Source organism: Nothoprocta perdicaria, unplaced genomic scaffold (assembly GCF_003342845.1).
Source record: "Nothoprocta perdicaria isolate Ctin4 unplaced genomic scaffold, notPer1 scaffold_109, whole genome shotgun sequence".
Lineage (NCBI taxonomy): Eukaryota > Metazoa > Chordata > Aves > Tinamiformes > Tinamidae > Nothoprocta > Nothoprocta perdicaria.
This window is the reverse complement of record NW_020454194.1, coordinates 1,718,018-1,744,426: the sequence shown is the minus strand read 5'-3', so window position 1 is coordinate 1,744,426 and position 26,409 is coordinate 1,718,018. Positions and strand designations below refer to the sequence as shown.

At 39.7% G+C, this 26,409-nt stretch overlaps 1 protein-coding gene across 1 annotated transcript; it reads right to left on the bottom strand.

Annotated features, from left to right (window-relative positions):
* Nucleotides 1-3,446: 3,446 nt before the first annotated feature.
* GPR143 (G protein-coupled receptor 143) lies at nucleotides 3,447-17,620 on the bottom strand. The gene is made up of 8 exons (XM_026047278.1): nucleotides 17,377-17,620; nucleotides 15,622-15,731; nucleotides 12,604-12,698; nucleotides 11,217-11,309; nucleotides 10,578-10,687; nucleotides 7,980-8,088; nucleotides 5,429-5,546; nucleotides 3,447-4,022 (listed from the first exon to the last, which is right to left on the bottom strand). Exons 1-8 carry the CDS (start codon nucleotides 17,618-17,620, stop codon nucleotides 3,723-3,725), a joined length of 1,179 nt encoding a protein of 392 aa, XP_025903063.1. The 3' UTR covers nucleotides 3,447-3,722.
* Nucleotides 17,621-26,409: the final 8,789 nt, after the last annotated feature.

Here is a 26,409-nt window from a genome sequence, read left to right as displayed (position 1 = left end):
AGAAGCTTTGCAGATGTATCCCTTACTCAGTGTCCGTAGGCTATTTTTATTTCAGCAGTATTGCTCATTTCACCTTAATTAGAAGCTGATTCATTTGGGAGAGAGGGAGGAGAAAGTTGGGCCATTTTCATTCCAAAGCCCTTGTTTCCTCACTCCGAACAAATGCGGCCCAGCCTGGGAATTCTCCCTCATTACCTCCAGTCTGTATTAATTTCACATAACACCTTCTTTGTAAACACCCACACGAGCTGGCATTGCTGTTTTCTACTCAGCTGTGCTACATCTGCTTCATCATGTAAGGCCCAGCCCGCACCCAGCTTAGCTCCAGCCCAAGCTGCATGGACAGGTTTTGTGTTGCTCTGACTTCCCAGATATATCACAGCTTTTTCTAAAACCAAGGTCACAAAAGGTACCTATTGTGATGCAAATAACAATCAGATATCCATTTTTAAACATTTCTTTGATACCTCACACTTCTTTCAGTCTATTTGTATTCTTGCTAAGACCCTACACTATGCCAGTTGGGTCTAGTCTTGCTAAAGGTACACGAAAGAAAAAAAAAATCTGATAACCGTGGACCTCAAGCACAGTAGAGTTCTGTAAAAGGAAATACATATATGTCTAACAGCATATTAGAGTGATAAAGTTTTCACCTTTGCTAATGCTTTAATAGCATCAGTGTAAATACCTATGAGGTATGAGGCATTAAAGGAGCCAAAGTTATTTTATCAGTAAAAAACTTCTCAAAATAATGTCTTTCCACAAAATATCAAGAAGCCTTAACTAATTTCCAGGACTCTAAAGTCTTCCTGATACGGAAGACATTCCAACTGAGGTTTAGAGCTGAGCTTTCTACCTCCAAGACACAAACATTTCTATGCTAATCAGAAACCCAGGCTTTTCTGTATGTGGAAATCACCACTGGGTCTCACCGGGTCTCAATGATGTTTCTATCACCAAATTCACAAGGCCCCATTGATGGAGGGGGGCTCTGGGGACGCTGCACATTCCTTCTGCCTTTAACCCTTGCTCTAACCATCAGATGTGAAATGTCTTCTCAGGGCTGTCAGCTGAACAGCACACACAGCAATACCCTAACATTCGCTGCTGATTTCCCTGGATGAGTTTCCCTGTGTGAGTTTACAGGCCAGCAAGCATGCTCTCTATGGCTTATTTAACCTTACCTAACAGGGGCGAGGGTAGACGATTTAGAAAAAGAGTTTAAATCATGGGGCTGCCACAGTTCTAGACAGGATTTCTAGATTTGTTTTTCCCCAGGACTCTCTCGATCTCTCACAGCAGCTAGAGAGAATTAGAAAGACAACCCATTCTAGTTATCTGCATGGAAAAAAAGAAGCATTTTAGTTTGTTTGGGGGATTTCTCTTGAGTGTAAACTCAAATGTTTCTGGCACTCACTGAATTTTCTCATGCCTGAGGACGTCTGTTGGATGAGGCTTTTGAGAACTTACCTAAAAATCTCCTCTAAGAAACTTAGCCAGCTAAAAATTTAAGAGTTTATCTGGGGAGATGGTGGGGGAGAACCAGTTTTCCATAGAGCTCACAGCATGCTCTGATGCACAAAGCGTATAAAATGCATAAAATGTATAAAATGCTTAGGAAGGCTTACTTGAATGCAACCCTAGATTTGACTGTGCTCCCTATTTTATTTCTCCAGACTGCCTCTCCTTCAGTTATCAGCTTCAGTGCATGTGCATGCTTGCTCCTTAATGGTTCGCTGACCCAGACATCATCTGGCCATTCTTAAAATTAAATTAGCTATCATGTGGTTTAGTGATTTTCAGACTGAGCTATAGTAAACTTAGAGATTCCATGGAAATCATGTGATTTTTACAAGCTTGGAATATTTTTCATCACAAATATAAAATTATTATTTCTGAAAAAAAAAGAAGTCCTGTTATACAGGAGGAAAAAAGTAATCACACATTAAGCATTTCACTTTCTCTGCATATTTGGCCTACAAGACTAGGGGAAGGATTTAATGAGAGATATGCTTAGAATTTTGCTATTTAGACATATGGCAGAGATTTTGTATGTAAGGAGTTTGCTTATTTAAGTAATTTATTTTATTAATGCACATATTTCTGCTTTGCAACTAGCCTGAACATCCAGCCAAATAAAATAGTAAATATGTGTACAAGGCTGGTGAGTCACATAGAGCCCCATAAACCTCTTTCAACTAACAAAGAGAATGGTAAGAGCATTTAAGACAGGATTGCTGGATTATTAAATGATATTATTACAGGATATGAGAAGACACTTCTGCAAGTTTTCATTTTGAAATTAAAAGGCATATAAACAAGTTTTGGTTAATACAAGGAACTCTAACTCCTTTTATGATTACATTTGATAACTTGGCTGGAAGTCCAAAGGGGGTGAATAGGTTAAATAGAGATTTAATAGCATAAAATAAGGTTAATTGCATTGCCCTGGATGTGCAGATATTGAATTTATGAAATTCTGTAGATTTAATGGCAACAGTTTTCCTCCAGTGCCTGGATTCAACCCTTTTTTGTTTAAATTCACAACATTTTCCAAGAACTCTGATACACATCCCTTTAATTGACTTAGGCCTAACACGGTAACCACAGTAGGAAGGAATTAATTTCTGACTGCCCAGCTTTCAAAGGGACTACAGCAGAACTGCTCCGCAAGCTCCCATTGCTGCTTTCAAGGCTCCTATTTAGTTTGCCCACGTATCTACGTAAGGAGTGAGTGGTGTATCTGGATCAAAGCATTCAGGAATATTCATCTCCCTGGGGCTATGTCTACACTAGTGTGCTATGGGAAAAGGAGTCTATCCGTTCAGCGACTCAGCGACACAGTGGTGAGGACCTGACATCTACTCTATTTAATTTCTTCTTTTTTTCTTTTTTTTTAATTTCAGAATAGATCTAGTCTTAGCCTGGGATGCCCAGGTGGCACGTCCTTGGTGACCCATGGAGGACATAAGTGGTTTCACCCAAGAAGAAATCGATGCAGGTGCTCTGAGACTGTCCCACAACACGAAGCGAGCACAGTGCACAGGACCATCAGGAGATCCACTTGGCAAACACACTCCTGATCAACCACAGGCTTCAGAATAATGGTTCTATTTCACTACTGATTCAGGCAAAAGTGACCCTCCAAAGTGACATTTTTTTGTCAGTTTGGGTTCAGCTGGATCCTTATATATACTCCTCTAACATGACCATGGCTATTAAGGAGAACAGTTGCATTAAGAGATAGTATTTGCAAAAGAAATCTAGATGATCTGAGTACTGGTGGGAAAAAAAAACATGTCTCAGAAATCCTAGAGCTGTTGTTTTGGGTAAGAAGCTTTATGTTGAGCAAGGCAAGTAAGGGAACACATTTAAAAACCCAACACATGAATAGTACATTTATTTAAACAAAAGACTTTTCTACTGAATGAAGGATACAAGAGAGGTTAAAATAAAATGGAGGAAAATGAATAATAAGTAACACAGGTCCTTGAAGAGATATATTCCAGCTAAGAAATGAACAGGCCTTTGTAGCTTTCTACATCCTCTAGGAAGACATTTTCCATAATTTCTCTCTGCCTCACACACACAGAAGTTGCAAGAAATGACATCAAAACATTAGCCATGCACCTAATTCCAGAGTAAGTAACGGTTCACACAGTGCCATGATTTTATTGGTCCTCACAACAGAGGGAAGTAAGATTCAGCTGTGCACCTATAGCCTACCAGCCCTGGTAGATGGGAGAGCTCCTGGCTAACCTGTCGTCACCACTAGTATTACCTTCAGACAACATACTTATAGCCTCATCGGTCTGCTGGCTGTCAGTTGTGGATATCTTCTTTGAATCATGGATGTTGCTTTGGTAGTTCACTGGTGAGGGGAAAGCGTTTTCACCCGCGGTCGACGAGGACATCGATTCCCAGGGTATTTCTCCCTTTTGCCATTTCAGGTCCACTCTCCATCCCGTCCAGCCATAGAAAGCTAATGTGAAGAGGAAGCCTTGCATGGGATTAAGGACACCCTGGGAAAGAGGAGAGGTGCAATAGCAGTTACACTTAGCAAGGCGGGAACTTGAACTCTAGCAAAATGTTCAGCGTGAATTAGCAGCTTCCCTACCCTGAACAATTGGTTTTCAAAGATGGTATTTGCATCCAAATAAAAGTGTAGGTTGTGGATACTGTAGACAGGAACAAATCAGAGTGAGATACCACAAACTGTTTTTTCCATATGATGAGGCTTTCCCACCAAAACTAAGGCCAAAGAGTTTTCTAGCAAGAATTTCATCTGGTCAGTACCCCAGTGAGTTGTGATGCTCCTCACTCGTTGTACACTTTTAAACTCACAAAACCAAATAGTATGTTTTACACTAGAAGCCAAGCCCAATATATGAGACTATATGAGACATTAGCATATAAATCAAGTTTTTTTTAAACACTAGTAATTGATCTGTCTGGAACTGCTGCAGATTTCTCGATCAGAGAGGATGTCCATTAAATCTGATGGAAAAAAAGAGAAGAGACACACAAAAAAATCCCAAATGATTTCCCCCCAAAAATCATCTACCTTCTCACTGCCTGGTGGTTCCTGGCAAGTAGAAGATGGTTTTAGATAGTTCCATTTTTCTTGCATGAAAACAGAAAACTATTTTTACAGCCAATTTAAAAAATTGGCTGTAGAGGTCAGTTCCTAGACCTGGCCTCTTGCTCTCCAGGTGAACAGTATTCCTGTCAGATGAACAAACTGTAATACTTAGGCTTTGAATACAAAGAGCACAGGGACTTAGCTCACCAAGTGTTTATGCCTTATAGGTATGATAGCTCTAAAATAAACTCTCTTGAAACAGAAACCCATGTTATCTTTTCCAGAAAATCCACTGTCAAATATTCCAAAGGGATAAATGAGGGCAGAGCACAGTTAGAGTCCAATATCTTTTTGTCCATTGCTTTCAAGATTTTTCATGTATTTCCCCTCAAATAATCATCCATATACTATGATATAACCATTAATTATTTTTATAAGTCAGTAATACAGAAAACTGCTATTACAAACAAAGAATATCATAAAATAACCATGTTTGGGGGGAACTGAAATCCTGTAGCTTGTGTTACAGCAAGGTTAAAAGGGTTAGACCAGAACACATTATAGTGGTCTATTCTGTACCTTTAAATGGATACAAATTACTGAGAGAGAGAATTCATACTCCAGAAATAGAAAAAAAGTTCTTCTTTGGTACTTTTTGGTTACTGGAAAATACATGTGAAAAACACTCCCAGAGACAGCTCCTACTTTCAGCTTTCCTCCCCTGATTTTTTTTATAGTCAAAAAGTTTTTATATTTCCAAAATTAAAACCACACAGAATACCAATGCCACTACTCCAACCTCACAAGACTATTCTGTAGAATCAGGAAATGTTATGGTTAACCTACCATTATAATCCATGTGATCAGTGCAGCATTTCTAATATTTTTCAGTGGTATTTCATTGATATCTGGCTGCATTTCGAGGTAGAACAGAAGGCTCTCATTGATAATATTGGATGACCAGCTGTCAGAAAGAAAGAAAGTGGAAGAAAATAAAACAATTTTACGTTTATACATATCTTTGTGTCTTAAAAATAAGACACCGAAAAGAAGACACTCACAGATACTCAAATAGTCTGTAAAAGACTGCAGAAAATCAAGTGCTGCTAAATATCCTAACATTTCAGTTTAGAGTAGAACAGACTTTCAAAACTCTGTAAAATAAAGTAAAACAGCTAAAATCTTTAAAATGCCAACAAACTCCAGGAATAAAGGTCATATTTGTTCTTGTGAAGGATGGCCATAATCAAACCTCTTGCTGTGAAAAAGACATTGTGAATATTATGTGTTAAATAAGGACTAAACTAAAATGGTATTACTAGAAATAATAATAATAATAACATAATCATATATAAATATATATAAATATAATAAATAGTAAAGATAATAAATAATAATAGTTATTATTTATTAGGACTTCCAAACAGTCAGAGCAGTCTTTCTTTGTATTTCTACTGCACCTTGAAAAAGCCCATGTCACACTTTAGTTTATACATGTCCTTCCTATGCTTATGTTTCTGTCAGAGCATAAAACCTTCTGCTCTTCTCTCCCAAATTTGCAGGCCTCTATTTTATCCCATGCTGCCTTCCTATCCTTGACTAACCAGTCTCATATTTGAACTTTGCAATGGAAATGCCACTTTCCTAGGGCCTCCAGAAGGATTGTCTCAGTCCTACTGCATGGCGAATGCTAAAAGTTTCAGCACTCTAAAGATCATGTTCTATCAGAAGAACAACAACAAACATAAAAGTGTAATTATTTTTTTATAGGAAAATGCAGAAGGAGATAGAATGGAACTAAATAAATGTCCCCATTGTGTCTTTGTTCAGCTGGTCCCTTTTTGATGCTTGCTTCCAGGCTAGCAATCTGGCCACAATTTCTTAGGTTGCAACTGCATTTTTTCAGTCCCTCTGGGCTCTAAAATGAGGCTCCTTTCTTTCCATACCTTTGAAGCCTGGCTATTGGAGCCTTGAAGCTCCTTATTATTCTCAGCGATTTCCCAAATAGCTGGCCTGCAGGCTGGTTCCCTGCTCGCTCTTTCCCTCTGGCCACCCCACCCTGCATAGCAGAAACCTCTCTCCCAAGCCAAGCAAGTGCAGGAATTTCCAAAGAAAAGAGTTTCCCTCCAGAGCCCTCTGCACAGAGCAGCCAGGACAAGAAGGACAGCCTTGCTCCCTCCTCCATCTTTAAAAGCAATACAGAATGCATTAATGCATACATGTATTAAGTAGTTATATTAAGTATATAAGTTAATACTAAATTAACTTATTAAGTATATATATTAAGTTATTATAATATATACTTTATATATATTAGTATATACTAATAATATATACTTAATATATAAGTACTGTTATATTAAGTAGTTGTACACACTACTAAATCTAAAGCTATTTCTCTACTCCAGGGCAGTCTTCCTGTTGTTTGTATTACCTATGTAAATAGCAAACACTTTATGGTAGTGACCACTTCTTGCCAGGTCCTTGCACAGACCCTTGAAGACTGGATTAACAATCCTTCTGGAGCCTTTATTTCTGTGCTATAATTATGAGACTGCAGTAGAAAACATTGCCTTCAGGCAGGCTCTAGTCCTGCTCAGTGACGTTGTGTGCATCCAGCGCCTCCTGTTCCAGCAGCCACTCCAGCACTGTCTGCACTAAACTGTGTGCTAGAACAGGGAAGCAAGGGATTTGGAGATAAGCATGAGTACACTCCCTCAAGTCCAACTGCACTTGAAGATCTTTTCCAACCATAATGGTTCTAAGATTCTTTTACTACTTTCCTGCCCTGCCTTGAAAGTCCTATTTCATGGAAGAAGACGGAAGAACAGGAAAGAGATTGAATGTCCAGAAAACTCACAAAGAGCAGAGATGTTTCTTTTCTAGAGTGTAACCATGGCAGTTCCTCTGTTTCCAACTGATATGCTGCACTTCTTTCTCACACTTGTGATCTGCAGACACAGACTGTAGAGGCAGTTGTGAAATATAACCACAGTCCACGGCCTGAAGCCAGCCTTAGAAGCTTATATATTGTATGTTTTCAATGCAATGTTGGATGACAAGGGAGTGGGCTCTCAAAAATCTTGAGTGCAAAGAGCTGTCTATCAGCTCACGGTACTGGACAGCTGCTGCTCCAGACAGTTATTCATTTCACTTGTGTCCAAACATCTTTTTTCTCTTGTTTCTAGGGGTTACTGTTGCATAAACATTTTTATCATTTCCTTACTGCCTTATTATGCTACACTGCTGCTTTAGTTAATTTGTGAATTTGTTCCTTAGAAGCTTTGGCTTTGACATAAATTGAAACAAGCTACCAGAGCTTATTTTTCACCCTGAGTGTCTCCAGTTGGGGGAAAAAAAAACAAGCAATTTCAAACAAAATAATGCACCCGCTTACCATATAACGAATACCAGCATGATTTTGAAAAAGCGGATCTGGATCTCCATCCCCAGGCGCCTCTCATTCTCTGTGTAAATTCCTTGTCTCCCTTTCAGTAAGGAGGCAACTGGAAAGTATACAATTGTGTTCATTAACATACATGCATCTTGTTATTTATAGCACAGAGATCCAGAAAACAGATGTCTGCAAAAAAGATACCAAAGGGAGAAATGGATTTATCCCTAGCAGCACATCAGGGCTGGATGATGGACCATCACCAAGCAATCTAACACGCAGCCTAATACTCAAGGAAAATAAGCATGTCTATTATGGATTCCTAAAATACCTAATATACTAAAACCTAATACCTAATACCTAAAATACTAAAAAGTGGTATTCCACTATGTCTTCTTTCCTCTCTCAGTCAATTGAAGTCTCAATTGAATAAAGAAAATAGTTAGTATGGTCAACAATCTTTTCTTTTATAATTAAAAAGTAGTGTCTGAAACTTTTATCTGATGAGCAATATGATACATTATATGATATTTAGAATACATTCCATCCTATGCTCTCATTTAGCTCTCACTTAGCTGTTCAATTGATAGAGCTATGGCTAAACATTGGAAACTTGTGTGTGAGGTGGGTGCAATGAAGTGCGATGTCAGCAAAAGAGACAGTTATGTCATGTACTAGAATATACATATGCACAAATACAAACATATTCACTGTGTATTTTCCCATAGAAAGAATGGCCTTTGAGAGATTATCCAATCCATTCCCTGGCCCTGAGTAAGACAATTATATCTAGGTGTGTTATTTGCAGCCTTAAAGAGCTTGCTGAAAAATGAGATCTCTGAGCAAGCTATTCCAGTGCTTTACTAATCCTTACCATACTAAAGGTTTTCTTGGTTTGACTACATTTATTAAAGTTCAAGTGCAATCCTTCTTTCACTATCCTCTATAGTCAATGAGAAGACTTTGCTTTTTAAGTTCTAGTTACATTCTCACTTGGCTTTCTCTTTTTTAATAGACCACATCAAGAAGACTTTCATGCTTTTTCTTTCTTATTGGTCCTTTTCTTCATTATTGCTGTACTTAGAAAATGGAGAGAAACCATTAAGTTGTTAGAGTTAAAATGGAGTTGTCTGAGAAAATACTGCTTGTTCACTTCAGAGCAAACAAAAGGCATCATACTTAAACAAACATAAAGCACTTAAACACACTTAAACAAACTTAAAGCAGAGACACACACAGATACATATCACACAGGTATGTACATTCATTATTTATTTCGTCACTGAAGACCTTTGCTGATGACTGTAGAAAAATATTTTGTTCTATCTTGCTATATCACCAGCACTCTCTTGTCTCAGTACTAGTTACTTCAGTTACTTGGGGCTGAACTATGATATGGAAGTTTACTGATTATCAGGTAGGTACTTTAAAACAATATCTGTGCCTTCAAACCATACAAAAATGGTAGCTAACGCTGAATGTGCTTACCAATTCATTGTTTTTTACAAATTGCAGAGGGTAACATATCTTTGATAATGAGCATTTTATAGGTTAAGGCTTATATGCTTGTATTTGCTTATAGAACATTTTGGTCTCAGGGTTTGAGTTCATTCCTTGCTTTCTTTATGCTAAAAGATATCCTATTTTATTCTAAAAAGAAAATATTCTCCTGTATAAACTGGTGAGTACTCAAATGCAGTTCTTTGTATAGGTCACAAGAATGACATAACGATGCAAATAAGGGTTACCTTTTAGTATATGTGCCAAATCTTTGGCACACTGGGTCTCCAACTAAATAAAACATATAGCAGATGCCACAGTAGAACTAATTAGCTATAAAATATATTTCACAGATTTTCCCAGCTGTTCCTTTGAAAATGGTACTGCTGTATTGCTGAGGAATGTAAGGTAGACTGGATGAAATAGGAACTTAGAATATGATGTCTTCTGTTCCTGGCTTTTTATATAATAAAAATATATAATGTGTAGATGGTAAGTATGAATTCAGGTACTGAAAACATACAGTACTGGTAATATTTCTTGCAAAGAATTCACTGAATCAGTGGCTTTTGATTGCAGGATCATTTCTTTGATGTGCTAGAGAGTAAATTAAATTGGGATATCAAGGCCCCAACTGGTTGTATAGAGCTCCCATTTATTTCATAATCTTAGAATCAGGAGTAGCAAAATTCTGATCACATTTAATTATCTTCAATAGAGCTGCAGAGAAGCTAATTCAGCTATCAGATCTCACCAACATTAGCAGATAAAATTACATGGCACAGTTCAAGTTGGAACCATTACTACAGTAGGCTTAAACCTCCATGTTATACTTGTCTGAAATATTTTAAATCCAGAGTCACCGTGCATTATGGAAACACCTTTGCCTTTCTACAGTAGAGGTTTATAACAGCATAACTTGAGTACATGACCAAAGTGTGTCTGTAGGGCAAATTTTTCAGGTAGATAGTATCTTATTTCTTCAAGAGGCAATTCCCTCCCATTTTTGTTGTATTTCTTAGGACTTAGGAAGGGACCAACCTTTTATAGGTTACTATTATTTTGCTAAATACCAACTCATGTTGGCCATTAGAAGCATACCTGCTGATACTGTCCTTCTAAACAGGATTGGGTTGACCACCAGCACTAGCAGGAGTGGGACGTAGGTTGTGATGTAGTGTGGAACTGCATGCTCCAGGCCGTTTTCACAGCTGAAAAGAAATTATTCAGATTGTTCACTTTTTTTTTTCCCCACACATGTGATAGTTCAGGTTATTCTATCAATCTCAAAAAAAAAAAAAAAAAAAAAAANAAAAAAAAAAAAAAAAAAAAAGTAACCAGATGCTAAACATCTAATTCACAACCAGTTCACCTGGGTCATGAAGTTGATAATTAACATGGTAACATTTGTGAATATTTCTCACTTTTAAAGAAACAAACACAATCTAAACTAGGAATGCGAGAGCAGGAGGATGGGACAGGCGCTCCCTGCCCAGCTGCCCTGACAAGGCCTTCATGAGCTCCAGAGGCTCATAGGAGAAGCTATATCACAGATCCGCAACATCCTTAAGGGGCTGTGTTGCCTTCAGGGCCCACCAAAAACCCATGTTTGGATATTTGGAGGATTGAGCTGACTCACTGGAACATCCTTTACATTTGTGTCTCTCAGAGTGACTGGGGAACCTTCAAATGTTCACACAGTGATACTATTTCATAGGTTGTCTCCAGACTCCTGCTTACCTGGAAAGAGAAGGGTAGTAAAGCAGCGCAACTCCCTCGACACAGAGCAGAGCTGCGAGGCCCCACGTCATCATGTGGTACAGGACAATGGTGCTGGAAGCACACCAAACAGGACAGAAGGTTAAGGTACTAGACCTCATGCTTTCCACATTGCAACATAGAAATTGGACCCTCCCACATACAGATCTTTACAGACAAGAAATGGTGCAAACAACACAGGCAGTACAGTAACTGAGGACAGCAGGTGGAGCAGGGGCCTCCAGGAAAAGCATGAGTCAAAGCCTACAGCATGGAAAACCTTCCTCTCATCCCCATATCTCCAGAAGGCCTCCTGCGTCCTTCAGTTTTTCCTACGGAATGCAGATTAGGGGATGAAAAACATAAGGGGGCCAAACGGTCACATAAACTACCCTTTAGTAGTTTGCAAATCATTAGGTATGATTCAGATTCAGCTCCTTTCTTAGGGAATGACAGATCCGGCTGCACAGAAAGCCCTCGATCGACTACTCTGATTTTATAACCAGACCCATACACATTTTTTTTTTCCCATGAATAGTTGTGAGGGAAGGAGTCAGGGCCAGTTGCTCTGGAGAAGAAATGTGACTTTACAAAATAAGGTTTGTCATTCACGGGCAGGGATTATGTCTAGCTGGAGCTCAAAAATCCCCATTTTGATAACATCTGTGAAATGAACCATGTCTCCAGTATCTGATTACTCGGTATCATCTGGGTACATTATCACATAATTCTGTGGTTAGCAGAGGCAACTGAAGGTCATTTTGTCCTCCTAATAGCCAACTTAGAAACACTATATATTTTATGTCTGGCATTATAGCATGTTTTTCTTCTGAAGTGCTTAGGTTATTCAGTTATAAGCATTGCAGAAAAACAGAGCAAGCACATGGTCTTTTCTTCTTAAAGGGTCTGCAAATGCAATCAGGAATGTTATTATTACAATACTAAAAAGTATCTAAAATAGAAAATCTGAGAAAAATTCCCAGAGAATGAACTACATGAAAATCTGCACTATGCTCTCCATTTGTTTATTTTCAGGATAATGAGCTTTTTTTGCCACAAGATCCAATTTCAGGTATGGAGAAGGGTCAAAACTAATATCCTGCTGCAATGGAGTCAATAGCACCAACACTGCACCTGATTTATAAACAAATTCAGCTACATTTAAATGGTAGATGGGCATAAGCAAACCCATACCTGAGCACTTCCCTGGCAATGCGAGCACTTAGCACACACACTCACCCATACATCTGGTAGCCATGTGGACATCAAAGCTGCACAAGCTCCATTTATGCATTGAGATATCTGCCCATAGGCATGGACATAGAGCTTTGCAAGGAAATTAACACATTTAGGGCTTTAACTCTGGTACCTCAGTCCAGCTGATCTTCTTACCACCAAGTAAGAATCAACGGCGTAGCAAAACAACCACCAGAAGCCAGCACTATATAACAGCTGGATCCACATCTGCAGGAAAAAAAACCCAAAATGTCACAGTTGTTCATGGAGTCTCTAGAAACACAGGGGCAGTGGGCTGGGGAAACAGCAGCCAAATCTGTGACCCGGTGGCGTCTTCACTGAATGGGTGTATTTTGCAGCTCAGATTGTGAAGTATGAAACGCCACTCAAAATCCCAGGAACAAAACTGCTGTAGCCAACAGATCTAGTCACAGATAAATCATCCAGTGCTTGTTTCCTCAGCCTATTCTGCTGCTTAGAAAATCCTTTATTTACCTCTCCAGTCTTAGCCCTGAGTATCTTATGTCTTCAATAACAATCTACAGTGTGGATGTTTTAGTTTCAGCTTAAAATTTGAGTAATTTCTCAGTGTCTAAGACTTGAAAAATAGCTGATGTCAGTCATCACCACCATGTGCCTTTGCACTGGGGCTTCTGAGGGCAAAGGGTGCTTTCTCAAATACCCTTCTTTCCCAAGAACTCGGGACAGGAAAAAATAAATAGGAAAAAAAGGCAATAAGCTGAAAAAAAAAAAAACTCTGGAAAAATTATCCATACCAAACTCTCCGATTAATATCTTCAGTAAAAATCTAGAAAGAAAACTCTAGGCACAGATTCAAGTCAAGTTAAATTCCACTGCACTTGTGAGCTGACCATATACATTTTTCCCATGAGTATATATATAATTGAACTTTCTTTGCCTGTGTTTATAAATTCCAGAGTTCTTCCCCATAGGAGCTGTCTCTTTGTGGCATATTCTTTCATTAGCCTGGAACTATTTTAATATTCAAATTACCTTTCCTCTGAGTTCCTCTTTCAGTTTTTATCTGAGTATCCTTTGTCATGGCTCCATACTGGCATCTTTTTACAGATGGAAACCAACATACTTGTTACTGAGCCAAACACCAGTGAATAAAGATCTGGCATTCCTTTCTCCAAAAGGTAAATCAAGCTGGGAAATATTTCCTTTTATCATGGGTGTAGACTCTACATCTAGTCATTTGTGACATGAATTATTCAGCATTTAATTCAAATGATGTGGCATATTGCTAGTGTACAGGAGTCTGAACGTAAAATTACATTCAGTCTTCTTTCTAAGGCACTTTATCCATTCCACTCTGCTTGTAACTTAATCTGCACCTGCACATATTTGTTGCAGTTAAGAAATGAACAATTCTTTACATGTACACATATCCATATCAAAGCTAAACTGTGGGGTCTCTCCATCTGGAAAATCTGGTATAGACAAGACCATCTCAAAAATATTGAAACCACATGTACCCAAGGAACAAAATCTTCATATGCTACTTTTTGGTAAAATGTCACATCTTGCAATAGTGCCTGAGAGAGTATCCATCTGCAAATCACAAGGTGTTATACAAAGGAGAGACCTTTTTTCAAATTTCTATTGGTTTTCCCGTAAACAAAACAGTAGCACTAAAAGAAACTTAATATAGAAGCAGAAACATTTTATAAACTCATATGAGAATATGTTAGAGGAAATGAGTGGAAGGAGGGTCATTTTTCAACTCAATATAATTAAATTTAATTTTAGTATGAGTCTCAAACTGCAGCACTTCTGCTGCGTCCCAAGAAAGCAAAAATAGAAATTGTGGTAGGTTGCCATGTTATTCACCATCTAACCTGAGATCAAAATGAAAAGCAAACAATCTACACAGAGCATCTTTCTCACTGTTTAAAAATACTCTTTCCTGCGTTAAGGGCCAGAAGTTGAAATTTAAGATATATAGAAATATGGTTTTTAGACTAGAACTTTCCTATTACAAGATTTTGGTGTTATTGCTTTGCCTTTCCTTAAAGAAAAAAAGACAACAACAAAAGCAAACAAACAAACAAAAAGAAGTCCACTGCATCTTACAAGCAAAACTTAAACATGTATGATGGAAAATAGAGAAACGATAGGTGTGTGTGATATCTGTATCTACAGTAAAACCTCTTATTTCCCTTCATACAGGTGTAAAAGTTATAGTATAAGGCATTGTTTTATTTAAAATCCACTGACACTGAATAATTGTTTTTATGCAGCATATCCTTATTGTAGGTTTTGGATTGCAGAGCTAATTCTATTCTTTGTGGACCCTATATTCCTACTAAATCTGAATAAATTGATGTTTTGTCTTATTTGTTATTCTCCCTGTATTGGAGACCTGTGACTTTCTCCCTTTTCCAGTAAATTCACATTGTATACCTCAGAGCTGTGATTGTAATGCTTGAAACAGAGAAAGTTTGTACTTTTGGAATGCATTTGCTTTTTCATATTCTATAGCTTTTAAACCAGCAGATGCTTAATAGCATTTGAGCAGATGCAGCCCTTTATGAACACCTGCATCCAGGCAGCAGCAGTATACGTGGCGAGGAAAGCCTGTAGTTTGCATCTTCAGGTTTATTTATCCTGTAGTTCATGTGTGACTAAAACACACAGTGTCGCATTGAGGAAGCTAATTTAAGCTCCCTGCGTTGCTGGATTCAGCTGGCAGTTAGAATACGGTATCACCACCGGATATAATTTTGGCGGAGAGGGTGGCCAAACAAGCCCACACTGTGGGTGCGCTGCGGTCCCTGTGTCACTAGTGACGCTGGGCCAGCAAGGGCCCCACCAGGGCATTTCACGGGCAGTTTGGCAACGTCTCTGCTGTTAATGCAGTTGTACGTCTGACCTGGGGTTAGGCCTGCCCTGAAAAGCTGGCGCAGGGGCTTTCGCTCGCTCCTTGGCGCTCAGGGTGCCTCGCAGCCCGCCCACACGGAGCCCGGGCTCCGGCGGGAGGCGGGAAAACACACGCACAGGTGTGGCAGGCGCTGGAAGCCGCCCTATTTAGACGCTGACTCACAGTTTAATTTCCTTCTGGATCCAACCGCTTGCCCACAAAAAGGCTCTGTGAACAAGACGAAACGGAGACGGTCTCGATACCTACCGCACTGCCCACACAGAAAGCAGAAGGCCAAACGTCGGTGCCGTTCGCCACGGAAATGTTAGCTATGAAGCCTGGAAAGCCTAACCACACACTCGATCTGAAGATCATACCTAAGAAGAAATGCATTAGTGCTTTGAATGTGTTAACGTGATTTAAGTCACATGCTTGTTCCCGGCCACATTTTTCACATCGTAGCCTAGATTTTGTGCTTTACCAAGAAGGCTAGAGCTGCAGACGGAAAGAGCAGGAAACAACTGCACTATTTAAATGTCAGTGTAATCTCCTGGTGAAAGCAGCAGCGCAGTTTTAAGTTGCTGGGACTTGAAATGCTGTGCTCTGCAGCTTAAAAATCTCACTGACCTACAGACACTGTCAAACACTAGGGTAAAATGAGTTGGGTAGCATTTAACAGATTGACATAAAACAGTATCTACCTATCTACCATTTTACCTGCTTATTTTCACATCCTAATGTTGACTTCTCTTTAATTCCTCTTTCAGAAAAAGTAATTTCACATTTTTTACTGTCTTCATTTTTACAAGCAACACTTTTTCTGTTTCCTAAAGGACTGCACAGGCAGGATTTCAGAATTAGGTGAGAACAATATCATTTTTTTAAATGAACTTACAAACTTCTAGCAAGAATTTCTGTGTTTCCTTGAAAGTGGCATTAAAGTGCTAGCAAATAGAGTAACAAACCCCCCAGATTTCCCACCTAGTGAGAAAGGTTTCCCACCTACTGAAGTGAGTTTCATTCAAAGACAATACAGGATAAATACTTCTAGTTTGCCGATGAGAGAGTACGGGAGAAAAATAACTTTATCTCTTTCTGGCCTCCTCTGACTGAAAAGATCTTTTCCAGGTAATGCACACACTTTACATCTCTTTTTTCTCCCAGTCTATCCATTCTTTTAATACTGATTCTTCCTAAGTACTGTGAAAAATACTGGATAAAGATCCAAAATCCTACCCCCTTCCTTAACAGTTAGAGATTGACAAAACAGTATTACTTTTTTAAATGCAATGTGAGAAAAGAAAGTATTGTGGAAAAAAAAACTCACAATTTTTCACAGCAGTGTAGTAGTAATTTATACCTCATTTGGCAGCAAATGGCATGAACCAACATGACAGATTCAGGCACAGCAGTCTCATTTTGACTAATGAGTGTCCGGCTCTGCTGTTTTATTGCTGCAGCCCATCGCTCAGGGAGTGGGCAGCAGGTTGTCCTTGATAAGGGAGCTTCTCTCACATTTCAAAAGCCAGTGTCCAGCATGATCTGTGTACGGCTGCAATGCAGACTAATTTGCTGTCAATGCCCAGAGAAGTGACTGGCATTTGAACACCAGTGTGAACCTTGTGGGGGAGGACTTAAAGATACAAGGCAAGTGCTTTTAATATTTCCTAGGATCAGCTAAATTCTGGATGCTAAGCTTAGTCTTAAAATATTCTCCTTCGCCTCCATTTCCATGCGTTCCTCTAAGAACCAGCCACTGTTCCAGATTTTCCTTTTTTTAAAGTGAAGATTTTGGTGTAGATGCGTCAAGAACTGTTACCTTTAAATTTACCTATTAAGCAACATATTTCCTCCCCCAAAAATTATCATTTTCTGATCTCATTTAGCCCAGATCTTGCCCTAAGTACATGAAATTTCCCTTAGAAATCCCTTCTGGCCACTAACCAGCCTATCTGGCTGGTGCACCTCAAAGCACCGTGAGCCTGCCACAGCGAGGGCGAGGGACGTCCAGCTGATCCTTACCTAAGCCACCGAGGATGTCGCAAGCAGAGATGAGGAGGAGGATGGTGGCGGAGGAAGAGGCTTTGGGCATCTTCCGTGGACTCTGTCCCTTCTTGGGCAGGAGCTGCAGGATGGTGAGCAGCAGACTGACAGAGGCGCTGCCAATGCAGACTCCGCAGAAGACTTTGGGCTGGAAGGTCATCACCAGCTGCGTGGCTGCATCCCGGTTAGGGCAGCAGTAGGTTTCCAACCTGGGAGAAGCCATGGAGGAGCCCAGCTGGCGGAGGAGGCCCACGAGCAGAAGAAGCTGCTGTTGCTTCCACAGGGCACTGTTAGCTTTCTCCTTACCCTCCCCATTAGTCCTCGGTGGTGAGAATCACGCGATGGATAGATCATGTGCTGCTGCTGCTAGAACTAAATCCCCTAGAGCCGCCTTTCTGAGCCTCTCCTAGGAAGGAGATCAGATCAGAACAACAAAACTCAGTGTAATCTGAAACATGCCCCTCTCTTGCTCAGAGCTATTGGCAACAGTTCACTCAAATATTTCTGCGTGCACAGTGTGTGATACAGGAAGACTTAAAACTCATCAGAGCATTGAAGATAGTTTAAAGTAAATAAGGATGGTGATAGCAAAGAAGAAAGATTTAATTTGAATTGCATTTCATTTTAGCCTCATCCCGCCCATCATACTTTAATTACTGCAAATTAATTGAAAAGATGGGTCCAGACAACAAGTTTTCTCAGCTTTTACAAGGAGGAACAGGGCTATAAATCCATGCCCACACCCTAACCCAAATCTGACCCATCCACCTCTGTAATTAAATTCGAAACACTATGTCCTGTCACTGGAGAAAGAGATTGCATTTGGGAAGATGAAATTAACCTCATCCCCTTTTAACCACAAACACAGCAAGTCTTCTCTGCATTAGATCACTCTAGTGTGAAAAATCCAACTCATTAATATTTTTCTTTTTTTTTTTTTGAGTTAAAGAATTTATTATGAAAAAAGGAATTTGACCTGTAATGTTTATTTTTACTTTATAAGCTAAACAAAATTCTTTAAGTTAGAGTTTCTATTAGACACAGCAGCAAATTCCTGTAATTATAAATACAAAACTGACTCTTCTCTCTCAGACTAGTTTCAAATTCCCAGCCCTTATGCCTTCTGAAAACTTGTCTTCTAAGAATACATGCAGAAAATATAGGAGGAAGCATTGTCAACATCCTTGAAGTGAACTGAGTTTTAAATAACACAGCCCTACGTTTTATAATTATTCCTTACAAGAACAAATGACCCAACCATTTCTCATTTTCTTTTCTCTCTTAGATGTTTCCGATGTGCTACCTTAGATGTTTTTAAGCCTTTGGCAGGGCTGGGACTGCTGCCAGAGGCCAAGATCCCAGGCACACAGCACAGTATGCAACGAGCCTTGACTTAGAGAGGCCCCTTCAGTGCTGTGTGGCCTGAGGAGCAGGATTTTAGTGCACAGATTCAGGCTCCAACATGTAGGTGTCCATGCAGCAGAAAGGTGTCTGAACTCCCATTACGGTCAGCCAAGACCTTACTCAGCTAGGCCTGTATTAGTCACCGGAGTCTAGAGAGCAGCCCAGGTCATCCTACAGCAAGTGCACCTGGTGAGCTGAATGCCCACTGAGTACAGCGGGAACTTAAGCAGCCTCATCATGGTTCTCATTTTAAGGTTACTTTATATTGATTGATCTATACTTCAAACAGCAAGGGGTACTCTGAGAAACTATTTAATAGAAGCCAGTCTTTTGTATTGCCATATTCTCTTTTTTTTCCCTCTCATATTGCTCATTTCTTTCCTTCATTTTCTTTCCTTCAAATGTTTGAAAAGCATGTCAAGTTGCTATCCTGATCATTTGTGTTGGCTTCCACATAGGAATATTTTGTGTCTTGCTTTTTCTGCTTATCATTTGTTTTTGTTGGTCCTAACCATAGCTTTCTAGTTTGCTCATGTGGGTTTACCACTTCATTATTTTCACTTCTCTCTCCCTTTTATTCAGCCTTGAAGTTACTTTCATTTCTCAGCTGAAGTCTTGTGCTCTAGAGATTATTCTTCACATCTTTCTTTCCTTTATTCTTCACATCTTTCTTTCTTTTTCTCTCCACAGTTTTTCCAGCAGTACACCTTATTTTATTGCTTTATTCCCTCTCAACCTCTTCTTCTGGATCCTACCTTCTCAGGATTTGATTCTACAGTCACTTACAGTGGAAGTATGAGGTTCTTCTCTGACCACTTTAACTGCATGACATGGGGTGTATCTAATAAGGAAAGCAAATAAAGTGATTCATGAGAGAATGGATACCTGCCATGACACATGTAGACATGGACTGATGAGTCTAAATGGGAGACAGCTCTCCAAGCAGTGAGTCACCAGTATCTCAGCTGCTGAGATCTAGTTAGTCCACGGCCCTCGTCACTGCGCTGAAAGCACAAAGAGCCAGAACAGTCAAAGAAATTCAAAGTTGGTTTGGCAGTCTCACACCTGAAATTAATGCAGCTTCTCATGGTTATGTAAATAAGGGGATAAGAGCCAGGGCCAAAGGCAAAGGAAACAGAAAAGGAATAAAAGAACCTAAGAGAGTTATTTTAACTGGTTAAGGAGCTTTTACAGGTCCTAATCTCCTTCCCTCTGAATATTGACAAAGTTCCCACTGACTTCAGTGGTACAAGGCACAGCCACAACCATTTTCTCCCTTCTTTTAGCACCAGGGCACTATAACAATTAGGCAAATGCTGTAGCTTGGAGAGAAACATTAGCACATGTGGAAGAAAATTCCCCCCGCCTCCAAAAAAAACTGTCATTTGAAATATCAACTGAACAATGCAATAAAATAACCAGAAAATTGCACAACACTGAAAATTCCAATCTTGGTTTAACATGTTTTTAGTTTCATGTTGAAGAATTTAAAAAAAAAAAAAAAAAAAAAAAAAAAACCCTGTATTTCTTGCAGGCAGAGCAAGCAGTTTTTTCCACATGCAGAGTTTTTAGGAAAACCTCCTCATGCTGTCTTTGGACCTGCGAAACAGTGTTTCAGTACAGTCCACATTCATCATTAAGCCAAAACACTGGCTTGCCTGGTCCTTAATGAAAATAATAAGCTTTAAAAACTATGACAGGTATGCATTTCTGCTCTTAAGGAGTGTACTATGGCTTACGCTGGAGTGCACAGTTAATAGTCATTTTTTTAATCTCCCATTTAATTAAGTCAGAGACTACCACACTGGTTTAAAAAAAGAAAATGCATGAATATACAGAGAGGAGAATATTGCTTCTTTATATGTATAATTCAAAGTATCCTTGCCTCCTTATGAAGACGTGAGCTACTTTGCGAATGTAACAACTGTTTTGTCAATGGTTCATGATCTTGTGAGCCTCATCTCTCTCAGAAAAATTGCCTGGCACTTCCCAAACTAATGAAAGCTGAGCCTGTCTTCAGGTTCAGTGCAATAAAACCAGTCATGATCTTCCCAACAGGCCCTGCAATATGTTCCTTAAAACAGGAATGTCTAAATCCTCTATATGCTTAGCACAGTTATTTATTTTAACCACACAGACTTCCTGCAAATAGCTTTACTTCGTTAGTAACTGGAATACTGTTTATGGTCCTTCCCTCAATTAACAGTATTAATTTTTGAAGTGTGTTCACAACCAAAATGCACAGGAATGCTCACCTTCCATTATTTCTTCTTCAAGTTTTATGTAAATTTAGGCAAGAATATCCAAACAACAACATTTGAAGTGTGAAATTGTCTTTCATGAGGGTAAAAGCTGCAAACTCCACTAAAAAGAATTGAGATGAAAACAGAGGCATCACTTCCCTTCCTCCAGTGATTTAAATATAAGTTTAAATCCTTAATTTACATGTAAAGATGGTACATTGATTTTACTTTTTATGCTAAGGACATATTCTAAATCAAGTATTTATTTAGAATGAGTATATGTCCTTGGCATAAAAACAGTAAAATTCTAGGTCTCCTTTGTATTTTCTTTAGGACAAAGAAAACATAAATGTATTAAATGAGTATGCATTTGAATAGCTAAATAGTTAGGCCTATGTGATTGATGCAGTCATTTTACACATATTCTATACATCTTTTCCAGGGGAATCTTCTCCTGTCTGATTTTTGTGAACAAATATTCCCAAATAAGTTATTGAGGCAGTGCCTATTTTGGATTAAATCAGCCACCAAGTTTACATGAATGAAGTACAAAGTGATCAAATGGAAAAAAAATGCATCTATAAGCTGGAGAAAACAGATCTTCATTAGGGACTGGAGAACAAGCTCCTCGAATCTCTGTGCCGATGTTGAAAATATCAATCTTTGAACCTGCATTAAGACAGATTTTGCAGACATATTTCTGGACCATTTTCACCATTAATCATTGTCCTCATTCTATTAGAGATTTAAAAGTTTCCTCCTTTCAGCATACATTTAACAGAGAAAACTTGTCTTATAGCTACACAGGCAATTGAGACACAGCTAGTATAGGAACTGACCAGTGAAAAAGACTGAAGTTGGCCCCTTGAAAGAATATCATCTTTTCTGAACACAGAGATATTAAAAAGAGGGTACCCTGGTCCATAAAGATGCTTAGTGTCTATCCTGTCCATAGTACTCTTCAAAAGACTGAAGTCTACAACACTGTGCACTTCCAATACCCAGCAATTCAGACTTTCAGGAGAAACCAGTAGGTACTTCTGGGGTTTGTTGTGTGTCATTGCAGGTGATGGAGAATCAAAACACAATTCCAGTGTAGCAAGGTCGGAATCCATTCCCTCAGGATAGTGAAAATAATGTCCCACTGGACAGCTCCATGATGGAGCCAAAGCCCAAGTTAGGAAAACTGTTCCTCACACGGCAGCCTTATGTTTTTTACATTCAGCAGAAGCCAGGAAAAGCTAACCTCAATGTGGGCATTTCTTCTCATTGTTTGATTCAGTAGGATGTCCTCAAACCTGCTTGCAACTCATCACATACTGCTGACTGTTTCACCCTGGTCTCCCAAGAGAAGAAGCGCCAACACTTTGCATATTTATACTTTCAATACACAAGGGCGAGGTGGTATGCAGGGAAAGATCTTCCCTCTCCATGCACTCCTAGGCATGTGCAGAACTGGCCTTACACCAGCCACAGTAACACCAAAACCTAAAAATCTTCAGCTGCCTGGGCACTCTTGATGCTTTAGGGCAAACTGCCTTAGCACTGCAGGTAAAGAGCATTGAATTTATGCTGCATACATGCTCAGGTGTACGCTCACAAGATGCTGCATCACAGGACCTCCGTCATGTTTTGTAGAACCATACCGTGAGCAGAAAGGGTGTTTGTAACAAGGGAATCGTGACTATTTATAGAGTGAGTTGAGAGACTTATTTACACAATGCTGAGAGGCAGGTGGAAAAAAAAAAAAAAGGCCTTTTGGGGATCAATGAAGACAAAGTCCAAGTGAAAAATTCCAGATGACGAGCTTTTGTCTGATCTCATGCATACTCGAATCACTTGCTATTTACCTACCCTTTTCAAAGCTTACTTCACAGCACTGTCTGCAGACAGGACACTGGAAACCCACACTTGGGCATTCTCCCTGATTAGCCCTGCTTCAAAGATCGTCTTCACCAAGTACAGAATTCAAATGCAACAGATATTAAATACAGAGTTTCAATTCATTGAAGATTGTTTCTTGGCTTCTGAGGCTGTCTTTCAGTAATTAAAACAGACCAGTGACCATTTTCTTCCACCTAAAGGCAAGGGGTTCATGCTGCCCCTCAAACTGCGCCCAGGCAGAATGGACTCTCACATGCCTGTCCCTGAAACGGTGGACTCCGACCTTCCCTTCTAGTTTATTTGCAAAACTCTAGCAAATGACAGGCTTTTTCCCTTTTGGTCGCTCCCAGGCATGGTGAATCCTGCAGGGAGCCTTCTCACCCTCAGAAAAGTGTTGGGAGGCGCTGAGCAGGCGTGTTGCGGTGTTGCTAACATGTCCCTGCAACGCGCTGTGCAACTCTGGTGGCAAAAGCAGTTGACTCCAAACAGCACCGATTCCCAGAGGGCATGTTCTCCATTACAGGACCTGCTTTAAGTTACAGAGCAGGGACATACCCGTGTCAACTTTCCCCCCTCTTTTCTGCTTCCTTCATGACCTGGTTACCCAGGAATGGCAGGGTGAAGGCTATGCAAACGTGCACTGGATATGAAGACATGGTGTAACAACTTGGGGGTCTAGTTTAGGACATGCTGCGTTTAGGGAAAAAATGCATGGGATGGTTGTTAAAAAAGGGTTTGAAAATCATTCTGGAATATAGCTTCAAGACCAAGACACTGTGGACAGGGAGGGCAGATCTGCCCTGGTGTTCATGTGCACTATGTCCTTCTCAGGAAAGAAACTGCTTCACATCCACACTCGGTGGTCTGTGCAGACCACTTAGGTGCACAGCTGGTTTGCAAATAAGAGTTTCTCTTCTGCTGAAACTAACCCACAAAAATTGTACTCTGAGCAACTCTGAGAGCCATTTCAGGACTGTTTTGATACAATCTGTGGATATGCTGCTGAATGAAAGGAGGTCAAGGAATAAGCTTGACCTATATGCTTGTGACTATCCACAGTCTTGGGCAGGTCACTCACTCACTCCGCTTGAGGCTACATTTGTCTTTCCAAGGCAAATCTGTTATGACCGAAATTAGCTGTTTGAATAATGCAAATTAATGCAACTTTAAGTCAGCTCATGACAGTTTGTCTGTGAAAGAAGTATCACTCCCTGACCATCATTCCCTGGCCATCATTTATTCTATGTCACTGACAGGGATGGAGAGCTCCCTCTCTTAGGTTTACCATTGCAGCCAAGTCCTACATATTGCTAAATCCCTGGTTTATTTTGGTACAGAAGCTGTCCATGTCTTAAAATCCTTATTTCAAGTGAGAACTGAACAAAGCTTGAATTAAAACCTTATGAGAATAAGAAGTACTGGATCCCATATGAAATTCTTGCATTGATTTCAGCTTTGTAAAAAAGCCATACAGAAATACCACAGAAGCACATTTTTGGTCTGAAAGAATTGAAGACATCAACATATATTTGAATATTTATCTGAAAGGTTGAGAACTTCTAGAGGTTTCTCCAGCACTAATAATGTGATGATGAAGCCTCATTTGCAATACATGAGAAACAAGATACACTAGAGAAAGATTTGAAAAGGTCCAAATCAGAGATTTAGGGTTTAGATGGAGATATCCAGCTGGAGTTTTTCAACACGGTATTTTTCACCCTGGGAAAATGGCTAATTTGTTGAAATCAAAGTGTTTTACACAAGACTATGATTACTCCAAAGCCATCAGAGGAAACATGGCAGGTTCCCAAAGTAAACTCTCCTGTTCTCCAGCTATGCCAGGACGTCTGTCTCATGGGCTGCTACCCAACCTGTTTCTCCAGGTTCTCCGGACTCACAGGCTCCACAAAAAGCTGCCAGCCACATGTCAACCCCCGAGTTACCTGAAAATGCCATTGACTTTTGCTACGGGATCATCTTAGTGCTATTTTCATTTGCTTTAGTCTTTGTGATGAGTATTTTCAAGGACACTAGGTTTTATCCTACGTTTCACTAAATGTCTTAGAAGCACTACATAGGGCTAATACTTGCTCCACACACAGTATCAGTGTCAGTATAGTAAGCCCTATAGATTTTAATGGTAATATTACAGATTGTTGTGACGGTGCAATTGAGGTCTGTGGGGACCTCTTCGGAAATAAGATATCTAAGTGCAAAGCTTGCAAAATGTTGAAATTCATCTTTTTTTTTTTTCCTACTGAATTCTGTCATTATTCTCACTGTGGTGCCAAAACCCTTGGCTTTAAAGGGCTCTTCAAATCCTTTCACCTTCACTATAGAGATTATTCTATGTATGTTTCTATACACCAACATATCTTCCACTACTGATGATTAATATTCGCTATAAAGATTATTCTATGTGTGTTTCTATAAACCAACATATCTTCCACTACTGAAGATATGTTGGTTAATATAACCAACCAGTAAGATTAACACATTATTCCCTCGGCAACAGTAGGAGCTGACCACATGGAAGAAGCAATGTTGGCACAAGCACCAAAGACCGGGACTACTGACTCGGCCCACCTCCCTGGGGAGGCTAAGTCCAGTCCTGCTGCTTGGGGGAGGCTGCAGCTCCTGTGTCCTGCTCGCGGAGCAGAAGGTGTCTCGTGGCAGAGTCGCTCCATTTTAGAGCCCAGCATCTTGACTTGAACTGCCAACAAGCTATGCATGCCCTGAAGCATCTTTTTCTTTGTTTGTTTCAGATGGTTGAGGCAGAAACACCACTCTTCAACCAGTTGTGATGCTGGGTGGAAACCTCCAGGAAAGGAGTGATAATAAACAGTGGGAAGCCATGAGGGCTTCACTCACCTCAGGTCTTTACTCTGGAACTGAGTCAGAAGCCTCAGCTTCTTGCAAAACATCTCAGCTCTTGGGGAGGGGGGAAAAAAGCCCAGCCAGCACGGTAAGGTCCATCATACTGAATGCTCTCAAGACTAAAACATATCCTCACCTGCAGGCTCATCCTGCAGGTATCCTGCACAGCTTAATGGAAAATTGAAATGAAAATAAAAATAAAAAAAAAAAAAAGTATGACAATGCCTGATATCTTAAGATGTACCATTTATAGTCATAAAGGTGAAACAGACCTTGTCTTAACAGAATGCTGTGATAATATTTGAACAAAATCCTGTCATCAAGGAATTTGTTCAGTTTTTGTAGCCTTAGTGACTAAGGAAAAAAAACAAAACAAAAAAAACCCCAGCACAACAGCTACATGAGCTAGTAAATTCTCTAAAATAAACCTTTACTTTAAAATGTTAAACTAAACACATTAAGGTATGCAAGCACAGAAAAATATATTGTTGAAGGCTTCTGCTTTAATGCAGAAAGGTTTTTTTGTTGTTCCAGAGCAGGAGCTCACAACCTTAGTTCGATAATAAGGTTTGTTGGCTCTTTGTGCATGGTGAGGAAAGGCATT

Coding starts and splice junctions, on each gene's coding strand:
- GPR143 (XM_026047278.1), bottom strand. CDS start 17,620: ATGGCTTCTCCCAGGTTGGAAACCTACTGCTGCCCTAACCGGGATGCA. Junction 8,089..10,577: donor TAGAAGGACAGTATCAGCAG/GTATGCTTCTAA, acceptor TATACTTTCCAG/TTGCCTCCTTACTGAAAGGG. Junction 4,023..5,428: donor TGATCACATGGATTATAATG/GTAGGTTAACCA, acceptor CCTCTTTCCCAG/GGTGTCCTTAATCCCATGCA.